Source organism: Periplaneta americana, chromosome 1 (assembly GCF_040183065.1).
Source record: "Periplaneta americana isolate PAMFEO1 chromosome 1, P.americana_PAMFEO1_priV1, whole genome shotgun sequence".
NCBI classification, from domain to species: Eukaryota; Metazoa; Arthropoda; class Insecta; order Blattodea; family Blattidae; genus Periplaneta; species Periplaneta americana.
Genome location: NC_091117.1, coordinates 77,194,120 through 77,212,890, shown reverse-complemented (window position 1 = coordinate 77,212,890; position 18,771 = coordinate 77,194,120). Strand labels below are relative to the sequence as shown.

The 18,771-nt window shown below is 36.2% G+C and overlaps 1 protein-coding gene across 2 annotated transcripts in view; it reads left to right on the top strand.

The window, feature by feature from the left end:
* Positions 1–11,540, top strand: part of LOC138696905 (uncharacterized) — a 43,341-nt gene extending 31,801 nt beyond the window's left edge. For both annotated transcript variants that reach the window (XM_069822392.1, XM_069822384.1), the window contains exons 4-5: positions 1,152–1,309; positions 6,895–11,540. In XM_069822392.1, the coding sequence (XP_069678493.1) occupies positions 1,152–1,297 (146 nt within the window). In that variant the 3' untranslated portion in view covers positions 1,298–1,309; positions 6,895–11,540. The remainder of the gene's footprint in view (positions 1–1,151; positions 1,310–6,894) is intronic.
* Positions 11,541–18,771: the final 7,231 nt, after the last annotated feature.

The window sequence follows — 18,771 nt, the reverse complement described above, 5'->3', positions numbered from 1 at the left end:
AGCTAGACTGTGCGTAATGCAAAAACGAACTCATGCAGAACGCAGTAAGGTGATTCACAGGAAAATGTCCTGTTCCAAGTAGGGAAACTATTTATCAACTTGTTAAAAATTTATGACAAACAGCAAATAGGAACTCTTATTGATGATAAGCTATTACCAGACTGTATGATATTTTTTGTGGGAGAACTTAAAAGACAAAGTTCATATGAATACCCTCACGCAATAGATGACGTAAAAGAAAGTATCAATCGAGAAATTGCTTTAATCATACATGAGGAATTTATGCGTGTTAACAGGAATTTTCTACACAGATGTCCAGTGTGTGTCGCTGCTGAGGGACATCATTTTCAACAATTCTAGTAACACAAGTTACTCCTTATTAGATATTAATATCAGTGTTAAATATCAGTTTATGCTTTCAGTTACAAAAGGATTACATTGCGCTTTATTATTAGTGGCGACATTTTTCCTGGCTGCAATGTGAGGTATAGCATAGGCACAAATGGAGTCTTATGGTTCCAAATGCTACTTGTCAGCCACCGGCGTGGCTCAGTCAGCTACGGCGCTTGCCTGCCGATCTGAAGTTGCGCTCGGGCGCGAGTTCGATTCCCGCTTGGGCTGATTACCTGGTTGGGTTTTTTCCGAGGTTTTCCCCAGCCGTAAGGCAAATGTCAGGTAATCTATGGCGAATCTTCGGCCTCATCTCGCTATCACCAATTCCATCGACGCTAAATAACCTCGTAATTGATACAGTGTCGTTAAATAACCAAGTAAAAAATACTACTGGTCACTCTATACTTTTAAGATTTATATCACTTTTAAAAGTCGATTTTCGTAAATAGAAAAGTATTAGAAATGATTAGAACACTGAGTAGTTAATGTTACGTAAATTTGTAGTAACATTGATTTTATACCTTACTTAAAACCATACAATATATAAATTAAATCAAATACCTTACTTTTGGGACTATAGGATTTCGTTTTGTGTGTAATCCAGAAAATGAAAGTTCATCTTATTTGGGTGCATATTAAATGAGTTCGTTTATATGTATGTTTCTTGAATATAATTTAAAGAAAATAAACTCTAAACAATAACATAATTTACAGCATATTAAAGGGACAATTCCTACGAAGTGTGCTTGTTGTTTCAGTTGCAGACAGCTGCAGTAAGGGACAAAATCCCTGTAGTGTGCATTCATGTCCATCAGGCAAAGTATGTTACTTGCAACAAGTCCAGTGTGTACAAGCACCCTGTCCCCCAGTACCGGCCTGCAAGAGTGAGGATTACGATTACTGATCACATATCAAGGTATGAAAATCTTCAAGTTTGGCACACTTCACTATTTTAAAGAACATTTTCTTATATCTGAATAATTTCAAGGGAAAAATTGTTCCTATCGAAAGTGTACATTCAATGCTGGACTCTGACATTCTGTTAATCCACTTGAGGTATGTGGATGTAAGGGGAATAATTTAGCCAAGGTCTGGTATAGTTCCTGGGTAGCTCAGTCAGTAGTGTGTTGGCGTGCTCAGCCAAAAGTCCCGGGTTCGATACTCTGCTCTGGAACCAGTTTTTTCCGTTGAAATTATTTGTCTGCTTTACATGGAGTTATACCTGAAAGCCAGATTTGTATTTTCTTATATCTGTTAAGCATACAGTAGTTTCTTTTTCGAGTACAGTATAAATCATTTACAGAAACATGAATTGATCATTCAGTGTAAGCAAGCAATAAATATTATAGCAACTTAAAAATACTTATATTGAAGACAGAATTTCTTCTTCTTCTTCTACTTCATGCTTTGAGCTGTACTACTCTGTTGTGATTTGAAGATGCTGTACCCCATTTTTTGCACTTATCAGAAACAGAAACATTTTCCCCTGAGGTTTTACTGTCTTTCGAAATAGAGCTGTGATAAGGCTAGATATAAAACTGTGATTCTTGTGATAAGGCTAGATATAAAACTGTGATTCTTGAATTTAAAAAGCAGGTTTGTAATAACTTGATTCATGAGTACCGGTACTTACATTGAAAGTGACAATCAAATTGAGTGTGTCAGTAAAAAATATGACATTTTGTTGCTGAATCCCTGGAGCGTTGGATTTTCACACAGTAGTCGTGTCACTGAGTCATCCAAATTGCTCTCAAGGTACTCTCACAACATTGTTAGACGTACGATAATTTTGTATTCATACTTTTAAGCTACAGTCAACTCTGGATATTGTGAACATTCGGCTATAGTGAACATAAATCGTTGGTCCCGACCCGCATACATTAATATTTACGTTTATAGTGAACCCTCACTTCGGTTATAGTGAACCTTAAACTAGAACGTCCCCAAGAAAATGTAATTTTAAGATGGCCAAAATCGTAATTTAGGAAACCTTTTGTCCTATAAACTTCCAAGAATATGTTCAGAACAAAATGCCAAACCTTCTACTCCTTAAGTGCATTGAAAGACAAAGGATTCATTCAGCTTCCTGGACAGTTTGAAACATGTTAAAGAGAATAGTGTACGCAGTGAGGGATAAAGGAAGGATTAGTTCTGGCTTCTTTAAAAGAGACTATTAGAAGAATAGGAAGAGAAAGTATTTTCTTTTGTAAAAGGGAGTAGAGTGATGAGCAAAGGTAAATACAAGAAGGATTACAGTATAATGGTCCTCAACCCTGCCTCCCACATCTTTGTAAAAGTGAACCCTGGGAAATTCCGAGGCCGAGTACACAGTAGCATACCTCTAGTGGGAAGAGGTGCGAAATCGGTCAGTGCCTATACCTACATGGCCAGATTAGATTCAAGTTTCGAACTGTGAACATCAGGATGTCGAAGCATAAAGTGTTTAAGTTGAAAGATAAAGAGAACATTAGTACTGATATTGAACGTGGTCTGACCAAAACAGGCATTAACTGTATGTATAGCAACGTCAGTAGTATAAAAACAGACACTTCGGTTTTAGTGAACCTCGGATATAGTGAACAAAATATACTGGTCTGCAGAGGTTCGCTATATCTGAAGTTGACTGTATTTCAATTTTGTTCAAGTGAAATACGACAATTTAGAACTTAGTAGTAAATCTCTTATAATATATGTATAATATTAAGCAACTTTTGTCATTAACAAACATTAGTTTTAGAACGAATTTTCTTTCAGGTTAACAGTAGATATTTTAGTAAAATTGTATCTGCCCTAGTAGGCCAATCCAGATTAGAAATTGTAGTGAATCCTTTGTCTTACAGAAGACTTGAGTTTAATTCTGGTGAGAATAAAAGATATTATTGGTGGAATAAGGAAATTTTGGGGACATTTTTCTTAGGGTAGTAAAATAACGCACAGTAAATAATAATTTAAAAGGCATAAAACCTTGAAGAAAAAAAAAAAAAAACTAGAATAAAAGAATATCTTGTAAAACTAAAATTTATAGTACTTAACTAAAATAAATTCATCAATTATATCACTATTATCACTCAAACAAACATAATTTACATATTCAAAGATCTGGGTTGGATTCCCGACAAGTAAGTGGAAATTTTTCTCCCTCCCACAAATAGGCCTACTGCAAGTGTTTCTTGTCTTGACTTTTCTGTGTTATCTCAAGCTGTGGCTTCGTGTATTACATTCAGAGTCATGTTACTCGTGAATCGCTGAAGTTAATTAAAAATATCCCTGAGAACGAGAACAGAACTGGTCGAAGGGCTTAGTATTTTAGGGACAATGGTGGTGGTGGTGGCAGTGGGAGCGGTGGCAGTGGCAATGATTGGAGAAATGTCACAATGTTGATAGAGGAAAGGAAATACCCCACGAAAACCTACAGTTTTATTAAAAAAGAAAAAAAGTATTCCTCTTGGATTTGCAGGAATTTTAAATTTGGAGAAATTGAATTTGCTTGCATGGTTTCATAACCTAAAAACTTTATTAAAACGTAAGAATCTACATTATTTCATTTCCTAATATATTAATATTACTGTAAGATTATTGCTGTAATTATTGTTCTTATTGCGGTAATTATTGTAATGTTATTGTATGTTATATATCACTGCCATAGAAAGTATACCCAATTGCAGTGCTAATAAATACGTACGTACATACATACATACATACATACATACATACATACATACATACATACATACATACATACAAGATGAACAATTGAATGAATTTCAACCATTTAGCTTTTATTTTGTCAGTGAGAGTACTTTCAATCACTGACTTGGGTAAAATTCTGTGTTCCTAATTTAACCTTTTCACTGCTTAGACTGTCAGATTAATGACAGACAAATTTATTACATATCCTTGCATCGACCATCACTCTGACGGCGCGGTTGACTCAATAGAAAGAAGGCTCCCAAAGCATAGAATAGAAAAGTGGTTGTAACTCATAATTTAATTTGATATGTTAAAAATATATTATCCAAGTTTCATGTATATATTCAACCTACAAAATAATTTGTAAAAGAAATTAGCAGTTAAAAGGTTAAACGAAATAGCAAACAGTTTACTTATTAATTTGATAAAAATAAAAAGCTCTTTGTTCATTAATATCAACCAAGAGGACACCTGTTTAAGAAATTAGCTTTCACTCTTAATTCCCTTCGAGAAATGTGTTTTTCCTACTGTTTTTCAGTAGTTCCAGACTGCAAGGCTTTGATTTATACATGTTGTCTTTTAAATTTCTCAGAGATCAAATTTTGCAACTTTATACGGTTTTACCTTTAATAATTTTTTGCCTCTCCATACAGAACTTTTAAGAATTCCTATTTGCAACGGAATAAACTGAAGAAATTTTTTTAGGAATTCTGTAGGAGGTCAGCAGTGTCATCCAGACATTCATAGTTGAGGATCTACAAGGAAATTTAGGCTTTTTTTTCTTAAACACTACGATATCTCATGAATTTTGTTCACTAGTTTATGAATAGCTGGCAACTTGGAACTTTGTCACCAAGGAATTTTTCTTGAAATTGTTTTTGAACTTCTTGAGCTCATTATGTTAGCACATATGAATCATATAAAAGCACTTCTTGTGGAATGAAACACACACTGCTTGCTGGATCGCCGCCTGCTCAAGCAAAGTTACAAGGAAAAATCGCCACCATAAAGTGAGAAGCTCCATCACAACCACTCTTCTGAAGGTAAAATGGGAGGTTTACGAAGAAGTGCACTGCTTGACTAAGAATGAGTCAATGAGAAGAGCAGACATTATAGCCATCAATCGCCGGAATCAAAGAAGCCTCATTCTTGACCCCACTGTCCGTTTTGAGAGGAATGCTCAACAAGCCGATAACGTTAATGATAAAAAGAAGTCTATTATGTATTCCTCACTTCAGTGAGAGATACAAAATGAATATTAATACATGGGAAGTGAAAGGATTTCTCTTTGGCGCTAGGGGAATTTCATTTAAGTTAACCAAAACCATTCTCCTTTCTCTTAAATTTTCTAATGAGGACATTAACAAAATTTGTCTAATGGTATTGAGAGATTCATTATCAATTTTACACAATCACTTGTCTAACACTATGTAATATTTTTTTACTTCATTTAATTACTCTTCATCTCATGTTTCTCCGACATCAAATTGTACTTTTTTTTTTAAATTTATCATTGTTTTGTATTCTCTCCGCAAATCATATTGTATTGTAACTTTTTAAACTGAACAACAATGTAATTTTATTATCTCAACTCTTCACTTTCTACACAGTAACACAGTATTCGTTAGTGCACTCCACAGACGACAATGACAATTTACTTGGACTATTACGAACAACAATGAACTGTTAATCTTAACTAATATTTACAAAGCACTATTTACAACACAGAACGGTCAGTTCTCAGTTTACAGCTCGTTTGTCTTGGCTAGTTCTTCTAGCTCAGTCACTCGCGTTCACAGAATCTCGAACCACAGACCTTCAGAGACGATCCGCTGAACTTCGAACTCAGGTCCCCCAACTGCGGTCCACTGCACTCGAACTCCGGGCTTCAGGCTCCACAGTTACGGACACAACTCAAGTTGCGCTCTGGTCTCGAAGCTGGCTTCACTGCTACACAAGACTGGCTGACTGACTGACTGACTGACTGACTGACTGAATAAACTGTCCCAAGTTCACTCGCGTGCGTAATTTATACTCACACCACAGTTTCTGGAAAGTACGAGTTCTCGATATTTCGACGCATGTCCAGATAGCACTCCAGAGAAAGCACTCGAACAATCCGGACCCCTCTCCTCTCCGCCGCGATCGCTCTTTCCCCTGTCTTCCCTCCGCAGCACATGCCACAAGGGAGCAGATGCGCGCGCAACCCGCCCAAAACACGGCCGACTTAGCACTTCCTTCTGCTGGTAGTGAGTTCGAACCTCACGTGGCCGTCACAGTATTTTATTTTTAATTTAACCTCTGCTTTGTATTCCGGATCCTAGTGGTCGACCATAGATGTAGGCCAGATGTCGCAAATTGTGGAATTTGTGCCACTAGGTGACAGACAGTGGTCACCGCTATTAACATTATCCCTAATATCTGCCACATAGTGGAAGCATTGATTGAGCAGGCAGTTAAGCAGCCATAGGATACGATCCAGCAGACAGTGGGTACACTTTATCTGATCCATGTTATTCTTTATGTTTATACATTAACATATGGAAAAACAGATGTGATATGGCTGTAGCATGATGACCTTGAAACTAAAATTGCTATGCTGAAGTACTCGGGACAAGATAAAAAGCCGCAAGGCGGAAATATGCTTAAGTGTTCACTCTGTATATGAATAAATACATTAAGAGGTGTGTATCATGATTTTTGGAGGGTATATGTGAAGTGTATTGCTTTATGAAAGAAACTTCGAGTAATAAAATGTTAATTACAGCAATTGTTCTGCTATTATGGTGATATTTCTATTTATGTTCACAGTGACTGAAAGGATGGAACTATAATATTTCCATGACCAATTCTTCAGCATTCATGACCACAAACTGAGTCTAAAAGAAGATAATGAGCCAGTTAATGACGTCAGCAGTATGAAGTTACCAGCTATTATTCTGAATGACAGAGTTTGTTTAAAATGTTCGACTTTTCCTTTAATTCCATGTCACCAAGTGAGGCTGCGTTTTAGTACAATTTTCCCATAAATAATCTGTGAACATAGTCCATTGTATAAATTCATACTTTCCCATTTTGGTATACGTATGATTAAATCATTAAGAAACTAGAAAGTATGTGGGACTTGTGCAGCAAAAAAAGAAAAAAAAACTGAATTAGTTACAATTAGAAAAAACAGTATGTGTACATTTCTTTTTAGTGCTTTGATTATGTGTTCTCTGACGTTTGTACCAATAATAGTATCAGAGTAAAAAATTGACTGAGAAGCACAAACGGCTGGCACTTTGAGAACAATTTATATGAACTATTCTTCACTAATTTTCTTCAGTACTTTAAGACAGAACAAGAAATGGGTTCATCCCACGGATTTGTTAAAATTTATCCCGAATAAAAGGGCTACAGCTGACATATGAGTTAAGGAATAATATTTTGTGTGAACATTTCGCATTTTAACTAATTAGAAAAACGTCTCTAATAAATGACAGCATCTTTACCTATTACCGGTATTGTATCTGGAACTTTTCATTCACTTCAGCTTTATCTTAAAGAAGGCACATTTATTACTTATTTATCATACGGCGGTATTTTCAGTAGTGGATATGTTTTACGAGCTCTGGGAGCAGTGCCAGTGCCTGACATAAATTCTCCAGTTGCTGACAACTTGTCAGTTTTTGGTCCCATACTTGTTCAAAAATAAGGTATAGATATGACTACAATAGTATCTATAACATGTAATCTCTATTCCCAAAAACTAACAGACTGATCAGCATGTGGGAAACTGCACATTTAACTTAAGTTTAACAATAAAATATTTACAAAAGTGATTTTTAAGATAGAAAATGAAGAATGTTTAAAATTTTGTTTCAACATACGGTAACTGTTGTACCATATTTTAATTTAATTAATAACTATTGTTTATTACTATGATGTACTGAAGTACACATATGTTATTTCCGTGCAGGAATTCTGCATTAGCATATGGTGAAGAATGAGTAGAACGGAGAAAAATTCTCTCCAGCACCAGGACTCGAACCCGGGTTTTCAACTTTATGTGCTGACGCTTTATCCACTAAGCCACACTGGATTCAAATTCCAATGCTGGATTGAATCCTTCTCAGTTTAAGTTCTACCTCTCTGTTCCCCTTTGGTGGCCTATCCTCATGTACTGTGTCACAGAATATGTAAATATTGCACCATGCTGTACTTCCAAGGCAGACGGTAAATGCGGACTACTACTGCAGGTTCCTGCAGCACCACCTTTGTCCAGCGCTCAGAAGAAAATGATGACACTTGGTGGTACAGAACCCCCATCATTCTTCATGACAATGCAAGGAGTCACACCACTGCTGCTGTCAAGGACCTCTTGGGAGATTCTGGAACATCCACTATACTCATCCCATATGAGTCCATGCGATTACGATCTCTTTGCCAAAGTGGAAGAACCACTGCGGGGACCCGGTACAATACCAGAGAAGAACTTATCTGTGCTATAGGCAGTCAATACAGAACATCAACAAAGATGGACGTGTTGATGGTGTACAACGCCTTCCAAACATTTGGCAAAAGGTGATAAATAAGGGGGGCAATTATATTGAAGGTACGTAAATATTGTACCCCTGTGAATAAAGCCATGTCAGAAATATCGAACTGTTGCCATTACTTTTTATCTAACTTTTGTATCTTCCGAGATATTAGAATTCAACTTGTTCATAGCAAATGCTCGATGTGACTTCCATTCATCATAACACATCCTCTGCTCGACATCTTAGGGAACAACGCAACCTTTCAAACACCCCTGGTTGGTCTCTGATGTGCTGACAGATGTTGAAGACACGCTCCTGTAGCGTTTGAACGCCTTCAATGGGTGTTGCATACACTAAATTTCCCATAACCAAAAGCCCAAGGGATTAAGATCTGGGGAAGGAGAAGGCCATGGTACAGGACCTCCCCGGCCAATCCATCGAAGATTAAATGAGGCTTGCAAATGGAAAAGACTGAAAGTGCCGCAAATAAGAACTTATAGAAATCACATAACTGTTTAAAGCTGGCATTTTTTAGTTTTAATTATTGAAAAAAAGGAGTTAATCTGAATTGTAAAATTTTATATAATATTTACTTCTTTTCATTTCATTTTCTTTATTTTGTAGTGAGAATGCATGGATAAAGGAGAAAGTTCTTTGTTCATAAACCTGGAGAATGGTGTAAGTACCACCTGGCTACTTATGAAAGGATGAAAGTTCAAGATACAGATTTACATATTTGTACATATTACATATTTACATATTTTTATATTATTTATTTTGTAACTTGAGAAGAACAAAGTGCAGACGCACTCTAATACTGCCTGTTAAAAAAAAACAACTCTCATGGCACAAAATAAACTAATACGTAGTAATATTTGCATGCTCTGACATAGGCTACAATAATAATCATTATATACATCCTCAGGCACAAAGTATATTAAATAATGATATATCTACATTCTCAGTGGCAGATCCTATGAATTTTTTTGACGGGTGCGATGTCCTTCAATGAAGTGCGCTACATCTTTGTCCCGAAAGTGACTCAGTGTCCCTTCTTTTTGGATTTCAAGAGAATTTCCTGGTAGAACTGTTTGTATTTTACTTTCTCAAGATAGTTTATCATACCCGTAGATCTTTGGCCCTTTCGGTGCTGATTTTGGAAACAAACCGAATCCTTGGCAAGTTTTGTAAATCAGGAAGTGAGTTAAGGTTTTTTCTTTTGTTGAGAACATCTGTTTTCGTCCACACACTTGTACGATACAAACTCGTGGATGTTTTAATGACATCAGGGTTCTTATGAGAGATACGGATGTGTAGAATTGCAAATATGTCCTGGAAAGTTTTAGAGCATACCTCTACATTTTTACCCGAGACATTTGGATCATGTATGACAATGTACACTGACGCCTACTCTCTGTTGAATCATGTTTTTTTATGAAACTTACGACCCACATTTTGCATGTCTATTCGTTTCGGTAAATAATTTACTTCTAGGTTTTCACTAACTTTGTAGAATTCCACAACAGCTCCTTTTGTTCAGGTGCAAGATCTTTATATGCATACTTACATGAACAGATGGCTTGTTGTGGCGGTGGTTTACTTGCAGTTTGTTTCCCTGAGCGTGTTACATAGAGTTTTCCGTTCTGTCTCGCCTGTCGACGAATTTTCAACACAATCACTTTACTAACAGGACGATCTAGGTTCATTTATTTGGTAGACAACTGATCTTAGACTCAGAATAAAAACACGTTCACAGTGAGCCCCAGCAAAGCAAATGGTACTCTAGACGCATACTTGGCACTTTCACCGTGATGCTTGGACATTCACCCTTATCCAGGTTTTATTCACAGTGACTTCAATCTCAGCTCTATCTATCACTCGCTCTAGAAACTAAACCAATACTTTACGGGATTTCTATAATATCCCACATTGTTGGCGACGTCATTTTCACCTGTTTTCAGATAGAAAACTATATTCTGAAGTTTTGGCACTTTCAGCCTTTTCCATTTACATGCCTCAAATATCCGTGTTAGATGTCGTCTGACTCTGTTAGGGAAATGTCTGGTGCTTTGTCATGCATAAACCACATTTGTAGTATTTGATGATATGGCACTTCCTCCAGCAAAATGAGCATTTAGTTTGCTAAGAAACGTCGATACTGAGAACCAACTAATCTACGGAGTAGAATGTGTGGCCCTATTAACCTGTCATTCACACACGAAGTATGTTTTTCGTAAAAACTATTAATTTTAGGACTCATGTTTATTGGACTTTTTTCTTGTTGTGATGCATACTACCACCCCTCAAAATATTAGACCCTTTTTTTTTTTTCAGCACTCTGTATATTGAATAATGGTATTATATAAAAGTGTGTTTCTATCTTTTTTATATACAAGCTTCAAAGTCAGTGAGAAATTACGTTTCACAATTAGAAAATTATTCTCAGTTACACCTCTTTCTCTCAAATTGCTTCAATATCACTAGATGTAATAATTTTATTGGCACTCAATTAAAATTCGTTCGGTACATATAGATGGTTTATTTCTAATGTTATATCCTGATTGGTAGTTCCAGGACGGAAATCTCTGTACTAAAAATTAATAACTGAAAACAGAGAAAAAGTATTTATATTAGCTTATAGTTTGTAGTTCTACAAAGTACAATTGGTGGACTTTCTATTGTATAATTACTGTAATTAGATATGTAAATTGAAGCTTTAAATGAAACCTATATAATAGAAATATTTTCACATAATTTGATTATACATAAGTATTTTCTAGAAAATTATTGTATTCACAAAATACCTCAGATTATGGCGCCTGAGATAATATATTTTAATATTTTTAATACATACCTCTAGCTTTTATATTTTGTATTATTGAAAGATGAATACTTAGTAAAAGAATAAATAAATATTTGTAATGGTGTATCTAATTTCATGTTGTTATTGCATTTTATAAAATATTTTTAAGGCGACAAGGAGGAATTTCAAGAGAAGGAAGAAGACAATGAAGAGAAGAAGATTGTTGAGAAGGAAAGAAGGGAAAAGAGAATACGATTTTATTGTCAGGATAGAAGAGAGTGGGGCCACACTATACTGCCTTCACATTCTCTGGACGACACTTAATTGTCACGACACCTCAGACTGAAAGAAAAAAAAAAAAAAAAAAAAAAAAAAGGGTGTTGATGACTTGAAAATGTTAAGAGTTTGCATTAGATTAGTACGTGATTTATGGTGCGAAAAATGAAGATACTGCCACCAGTGTGGCTCATTCGGTTAAGGCGCTTGTTTGCCGGTCTGAAGTTACGCTCGGGCGCGGGTTCGATCCCTGCTTGGGCTGATTACCTGGTTGGGTTTTTTTCGAGATTTTCCCCAACCATAGTGTGAATGTAAGGTAATCTATGGCGAATCCTCGTCCTCATTTCGCCAAATATCTCGCTATCCCCAATCTCATCGACGCTAAATAACCTAGTAGTTGATACAGCGTCGTTAAATAACCATCTAAAATAAAAAATGAAGATACTGTATATCACTTAACATATTTGAGGCTGATATTTGATTTTAGGATTCATGCAGTTATTATTACTGTATTATTGTATGAAGCAAAGTTAAGGTAAATATGATAAAAGAAACTATCAGTTTTTAGTTTATATGTAGTTACATTAATTTTGAATGGATTGACAGTATTCTTAAAGGAGATGCTCTCATAATATAGAGTAATGTTAATTGTTTCTTGACACGGGTTTTCTTAAAAAAAAAAAAAAAAAAAAAAACAAACAAACAAACATAAGTTTTAGATACATTTATCTTAGAAATTATTATAGCTATTGTTTTGAAAATTTTCAAAATGGTAAATTAATGCATTACGAAGAAAATAATTTATTATGAAAGTTTTAAAACAAAATGACAAATTCGTCGCATGACAACCCATGGAGGTCGAGGCCTACCAGTGGACTACTGGTCTCACGTCCACAGTCTTGGCAAAGGTAAACATTCCTCTAACCAGTATGGTGGTAACATATAGTTACCACAATGATTTCACTACACCCCCCCCCCCCAACGCAACCATTATGATACTCCAATTAGGATATCCTTTTAGTATCGTCTCCTCTTTTGCTAATAATACCATATCATCAGCAAATCTTATGCACTTTATTCTTCTTCCTCCTACTATCACCGCTCTCATGTTCTGAAACAGTTCTTCACTAAATCCTCCAAATAGATGTTGGACAGAGTAGGTAATAAACGGTATCCTTGTACTCCTCTCCCTATTTCACTTCCTTCTAACATTTCTTCGCCTATCCTGACTTTGACTCGTTTCGTATGAAGTTTATTGAACAGCCTTCTCTCTTTCCAATCCACACCAATTTTCTTCAGGATCTCCATCAGTTTGTTCCAATGAAATTAAATAAATTACTCTTTAATTTACATAGATTTGTGTTGTTTTTTACAGGTACAAAGTTATTGCCTTTAACGATGTTACTAGCCAACGTTACAACATGTGTTTTGCGAAGACTCGTAGATAAGCATCATTAGCGTAAAAAAAAACACAAACACACACACACACTCTCTCTCTCTCTCTCTCTCTCTCTCTCTCTCTCTCTCTCTCTCTCAATTCCGACTCCTGAATCCATTAAGTGAGGTTTGTATTAAAAACCATTATGACGGGAAGGCATGGGAGTGAATAGCACAGCTGGGCAAAAAGCGAGTTATCCGGTAAACACAAATGGCCTTGAATATAGAGCAAACCTATAATGGCTCGATCCTGCATGAGCTCAAACGGAAACGTAATTCGGGTATTTATCATAGTAGCTCCGTGTACAACATAAGTTAATTCGTAATGTATTTGCCATACATACATACATACATACATACATACATACATACATACATACATACGTGTTCTGCCCAAGGACAGGTCTTTCACTGCAAATCCAACATTCTCCAATCTTTTCTAGTTTCTGCCTTCCTCTTAGTCTCCTCACATGATCCATATACCTTAATGTCATCTATTTATTAAATTTGATATCTTCTTATGTCGCGAACTCTTCTCCCGTTCACCATTCCTTCCAGTGCATTCTTCAGTAGGCAATTTCTTCTCAGCCAGTAACCTAACCAGTTCCTTTTTCTCTTTCTGATTAGTTTCAGCATCGTTCTTTCTTCACCCACTCTTTCCAACATAGATTCGTTTCTTAGTCTGTCTGTCCATTTCACAGCTCCATTCTTCTTCATATCCACATTTCAAATGGTTCTATTCGCTTCTCTTCACATTAACTGTAATAAGGTCAATGCCAAACTTAGGAATTCAGTTGTATTAATAAAGTCGTATGTTTAATACCTTTGGAAGTATTTGATGTTAATTTTGCGTAGGTATAATTCTTAAGGTTCTGTTCATGAACGAATTCGTAGCGTAATAGCTATGGCAGTGGTTCACTAGTGAAAGGTCCTAGGATTGAATCCCGGCGTATTCAAAGGTAAGTCACGTATTCCAATTTAATATAAAATTGAATAATTTCAAGGAAAAATTGTTCCGGGGGCCGGGTATCGATCCCGGGATCCTTCGTTTAGCGCACGAATGCTCTCCCGTCTGAGCTACCCCAGGAACTATACACGACACCGTCACAATTTTTCCTTTATTTCCACACAACTCAAATGGGCTGACAAGACGCCAGAACCCAACTTTGAGTGCACACAAATTGTGACGGTGTCGTGTATAGTTCCTGGGGTAGCTCAGTCGGGAGAGCATTCGTGCGCTGAGCAAATGGTCCCCGGATCGATACCCGGCCCCGGAACAATTTTTCCTTGAAATTATTCAAACATGATTTACAGGGAGCTACTACGTGAGGTACTGGAGGTAAGTTAACAGGAAGCCATAATTTAAGTCACACAGAATTTTAAATTATTCAAAACTACCTACTACTACCTGAAAGCCAGACTTGCATAATATAAAATTATTTGTAGAATTAAGTACGTAGAGAAAGAAAGAAAGAAAGAAAGAAAGAAAGAAGCACAATCTAGTATATACAGTCGCGAAGCTCAATACGTAGTAAATATGCAAACATTAAGTAGTTGCTCACCACTAGGATCTCTAATATCGCCTCATTACAGGCAATGCAAAATAGTACCGTCACAGTCTATTGTTTCTAGCACCCTCAAAACTCAAGCTTCGTGACTGTATATAGTAGACTGTGAGAGAAGCATAGGGGAATATGTGAAGAAGGGAATGCAGTGGAGTGGTGTAGGGTGGAGAAAGAAAAGTGGGGAAAGCGGGATAGCAAGGATGTTGGGGGCGGCAGCTCCCGATTAAAATCATATTTTGATGTATTACCATCGTGCATGACGTCATATATCATGTCATCGATCTCCTATTGGTCTGGAAAAACAGAGACTGATTCTTGGATTTTACCGACATGAACATTCACGACTTTAAAAAAAAAGAAGAAGAATATTAACTTAAATATTATAATGAATATTAACAAACTTGAAACTGAAGAAGAATGGAAAATGAACAAGAAAACAGTAGAACACGAATGAAAATATTAATTCAAGTTTTTAAACATAAATAAGAATATTTAGTTATATATGAACATGGTTATTAATATTAAACGAAAGGAATATTAACATATTTGAACATGGACGAGAATTTCAGAGAGATTGAACATGAAAGTATCAAGTGAATGTCTATATGAATATAAACACGCTAATTAACATGTGTAGACATGAACATGAATTTAATTAAAATAAATTTAAAGAGGAGCACAAAAGATGTAAACATGTATGATGAACATAAACATTAATTTGAATATAATAGGTAAGCGAAGAGGAACATTAACGTGAGTACGGCTGTGAACATGAACAGAGTAGTTCAACAGGACACTTGAATCTAACATCGATGATTCAGTTCCGGTTGATCTGCGTGGTGGAGTAGAGAACTCTAGTGATGTTTTTTTTTTTTTTCGATCGCGATATTTGTTCATAATGAAGAAGGGATTACCAAACTTCGACGCATTCGTTTAATTTCAAAGAATAACGAATTCCTGCACAAGTAGGCTCCCTTGTAGGTTTTAAGGCATAGTAATTCTCTACCGATACATGTAACGTGCCATTAACTTGTATGATTCTTGTCATTTCAAAACTGTGCAGAGAAAGAGTGATGCGTGTGTATGAAGTTACGAACTCTTTCAAAGGAAATCGTACGGGTAAAATGCAATTTGCAGTGAAGCGTGGTGGATCTCTGAAGAGCTGTGAAGGTAATTATTGTATGCTATATTACTTATCATCACCATCACCACCACCATCACGTGTCCCGTTAACAAGCCACATGTAGGTACCTAACAATACCGGACAACTTCTTTATGTGGCATGTTTATAATTTTAGTGATTTTGTGTTTTGGGTAGATCATTTGTTGTTAAGAGCAATATTCATAATTTTAAGTGATTTTCATGTTGCTCCTGTTGCAGTGCTGTAGTTGGAAACAAATTTTTAGGGGGTACTGTTGAAATCTCCTTGGTCAGACTAGACCAGGGCTGAGCATCGGGAGCGCATCCAGATCCTAAACGGGGACGCTTAATATTTATCAGTTACGGATCAACGCTGCGCGGTGTTCGGCGGGGAAGAAGGGGGATGATGATATGGCTCCCTGTGAGAGAGTAGAATCCGCTCTTGCTGCCCAGCCCTGGACTAGACTCTGTATGGACTCGTTTTGCACTTCTTTTCCAAGATTACTTCTTCGTCACGCAGTCGCCTCTGCAGACCTCCTTCCAGATCGCAGTCATAATTGCATAGGCTATTAATTAATTCATTCTGCGTTCTGTCCAATGGCAGCTTTCTCCAATCTTTCCTATTTTCTGCCTTCCTCTTTGTCTCCTCATATGATCCATATCTTAATGTCGTCTATCATCTGATATCTTCTGCCGCGAACTCTTCTGTTCACCATTTCTTCTAGTGCATCCTTCAGTAGGCACTTCTTCTCAGCCAGTGACCCAACCAATTCCTTTTCCTCTTCCTGAATTGCATAGGCCTAAAGGCAAGAAATTAAAGGCTGACATTAGTGGCCCAACACTTTTTAAGAACAAAAACCTAAGAACTCTTTTAGCTGGAAGAATATTCCTTTTCTTAGAACAGATACCATCCATTAGAGTATTGCTCATTCACATTCTTTTGTTGAAATTGAAATAAAAACTATAATATGTAACTGGACTCAAGATTCATGAATGCACGAAAAGTAACAATATTTCCCTCCTCTAGCAAACTGAGCTGAGCGATTTTTAAAATTAGTGAATCAGTGCAGCAGAATTCTTGAGGCGCCACATCATAAAATTAGTGTTATGCGAAGGCATCTATGCAAGTTTTGAAATTAGCGAATCAATGTAGCAGATTTGTTGAGGCGCCATGCCATGAAGTTAGTGTTAATTGTAGAAATACGACGGCGATATGAAAGCTTGAAATTAACACATCACAACTACTCCTGAAGTGCCAGAGCATGGTTTTTCGATAAAATAACGAATGAACAAGCGTTTAAGCAAAGGATATGAGATACCAGCCTCTACTTTTATTCATATATCAAAATCAAAATGTTTTTAAAATGGCTAACATCCTCCATTTAAAAATCTATTAAAGTTCATTTAAACACAGTTAATATATTTTTGAGTCTAAGTTATATATTTTTTTCTGGTACGGTAACAGTGAGTTTTTATTTTAGACGGTACGGCTGATAAACTGGTTGGAACGACTGAAACTTCTTTCTGGTTTGAAATGACTTTAATTTTATTTTTAAGCGCTTCTTTAAGTAAGACATAAATATATAGCCTATGTAGTATTATCCATTGAATCAATGATTTTATTTGTTGGAGTAGAGCTTCATTATTTACATTTGTTGATATACTTATGCCTATTCATATAGCAGTATAAAGCATTATCAGGATATTCGTTAATAGAAAATGCAACGCTATTAGTTCAGTATCTGGGACATTAATTTTTCGTAACCTCTCTGTACTGTAGTGCTGTTTTTAATTATGACAATCTTCCACCGATATTTCTTCTTTATTTCTCTCCATTATACAATAATTGCGACAATACTCGACAACGTGTTACAAGACTATAAAAATACTAAAACTCGAATTTTGCGACTGTTTGTAATAAACGATTGTGCCACTTTACGTCATCTTCTGTAGTTCAATAATTGGATTTTTAGTTGGTTATTTAACGACGCTGTTTCAACTACTGGGTTATTTGGCGTCGATGGAATAGGTGATAGCGAAATGGTATTTGGCGAGATGGGGCCGAGACATTTGCCTCACGGTTGGGAAAAGCTTAAAGAAAAAAAAAACTACTAGTTAATCGACCCAAGGAGGAATCGAACACACGCCCGAACGTAGCTCCGGATCAAAAAGCAAGCGCCTCCGGCGACTGAGCTACGGCGGTGAACTTGGGTGCTGCAGATGAAAAGTCACTACTTGAAAGTGTAGCCTATATATAGTTTTCTGTAGATTAAGAAGTTACCGTACTGTCTATGATGTTGACAGAAATGTGTTGTACAATTTTTGTTTTTGAACACTAGTTTCATCACAATAAAACAATTTGTATCAGATATTTGAGGCATTCTTACTTGATAACACGTATTAATAACAGAACTGCGTTAACAGGTTTTAGTTCAGAATAAATTGATTACATTTTCCTTTACCTACAGATTTTCTTTAATGGTAATGCTTATTGCGAGAATTCGAAATTTAAATTCTGACAAAATTGTAATTTACGTAAAGTATTACACTTGGAAACACAAAGCAAACACGCGATACGCCTGTTATGATATCATTGGACTTGTCTTAAACGGCCCACAGACGTAACGATTGGTTTTACAATCCGTCGTACAATTGCACTTACAAGCAAACATTCTGATGGGGGCAGATAAAAAAGTTAAATATTTTTTCTTTTACCATGTTAATAATGTCAAAAGAAGTGGTTATCAAATTTTGGCCACAATTATGAGTATCGTTAACAGAAAGAAAACACAATTTCATTGGAAACATTTATTGAAGCAGACACAGCAATTGTTGAGTCATTTAACATAATCCCCACCAGATTTGAGACATTTGTCATATCATGGGATCGACAGAGAGGTGCAGACGGCTGTCAAACGCTGGTTCCGATCCCAGGCGACTGAC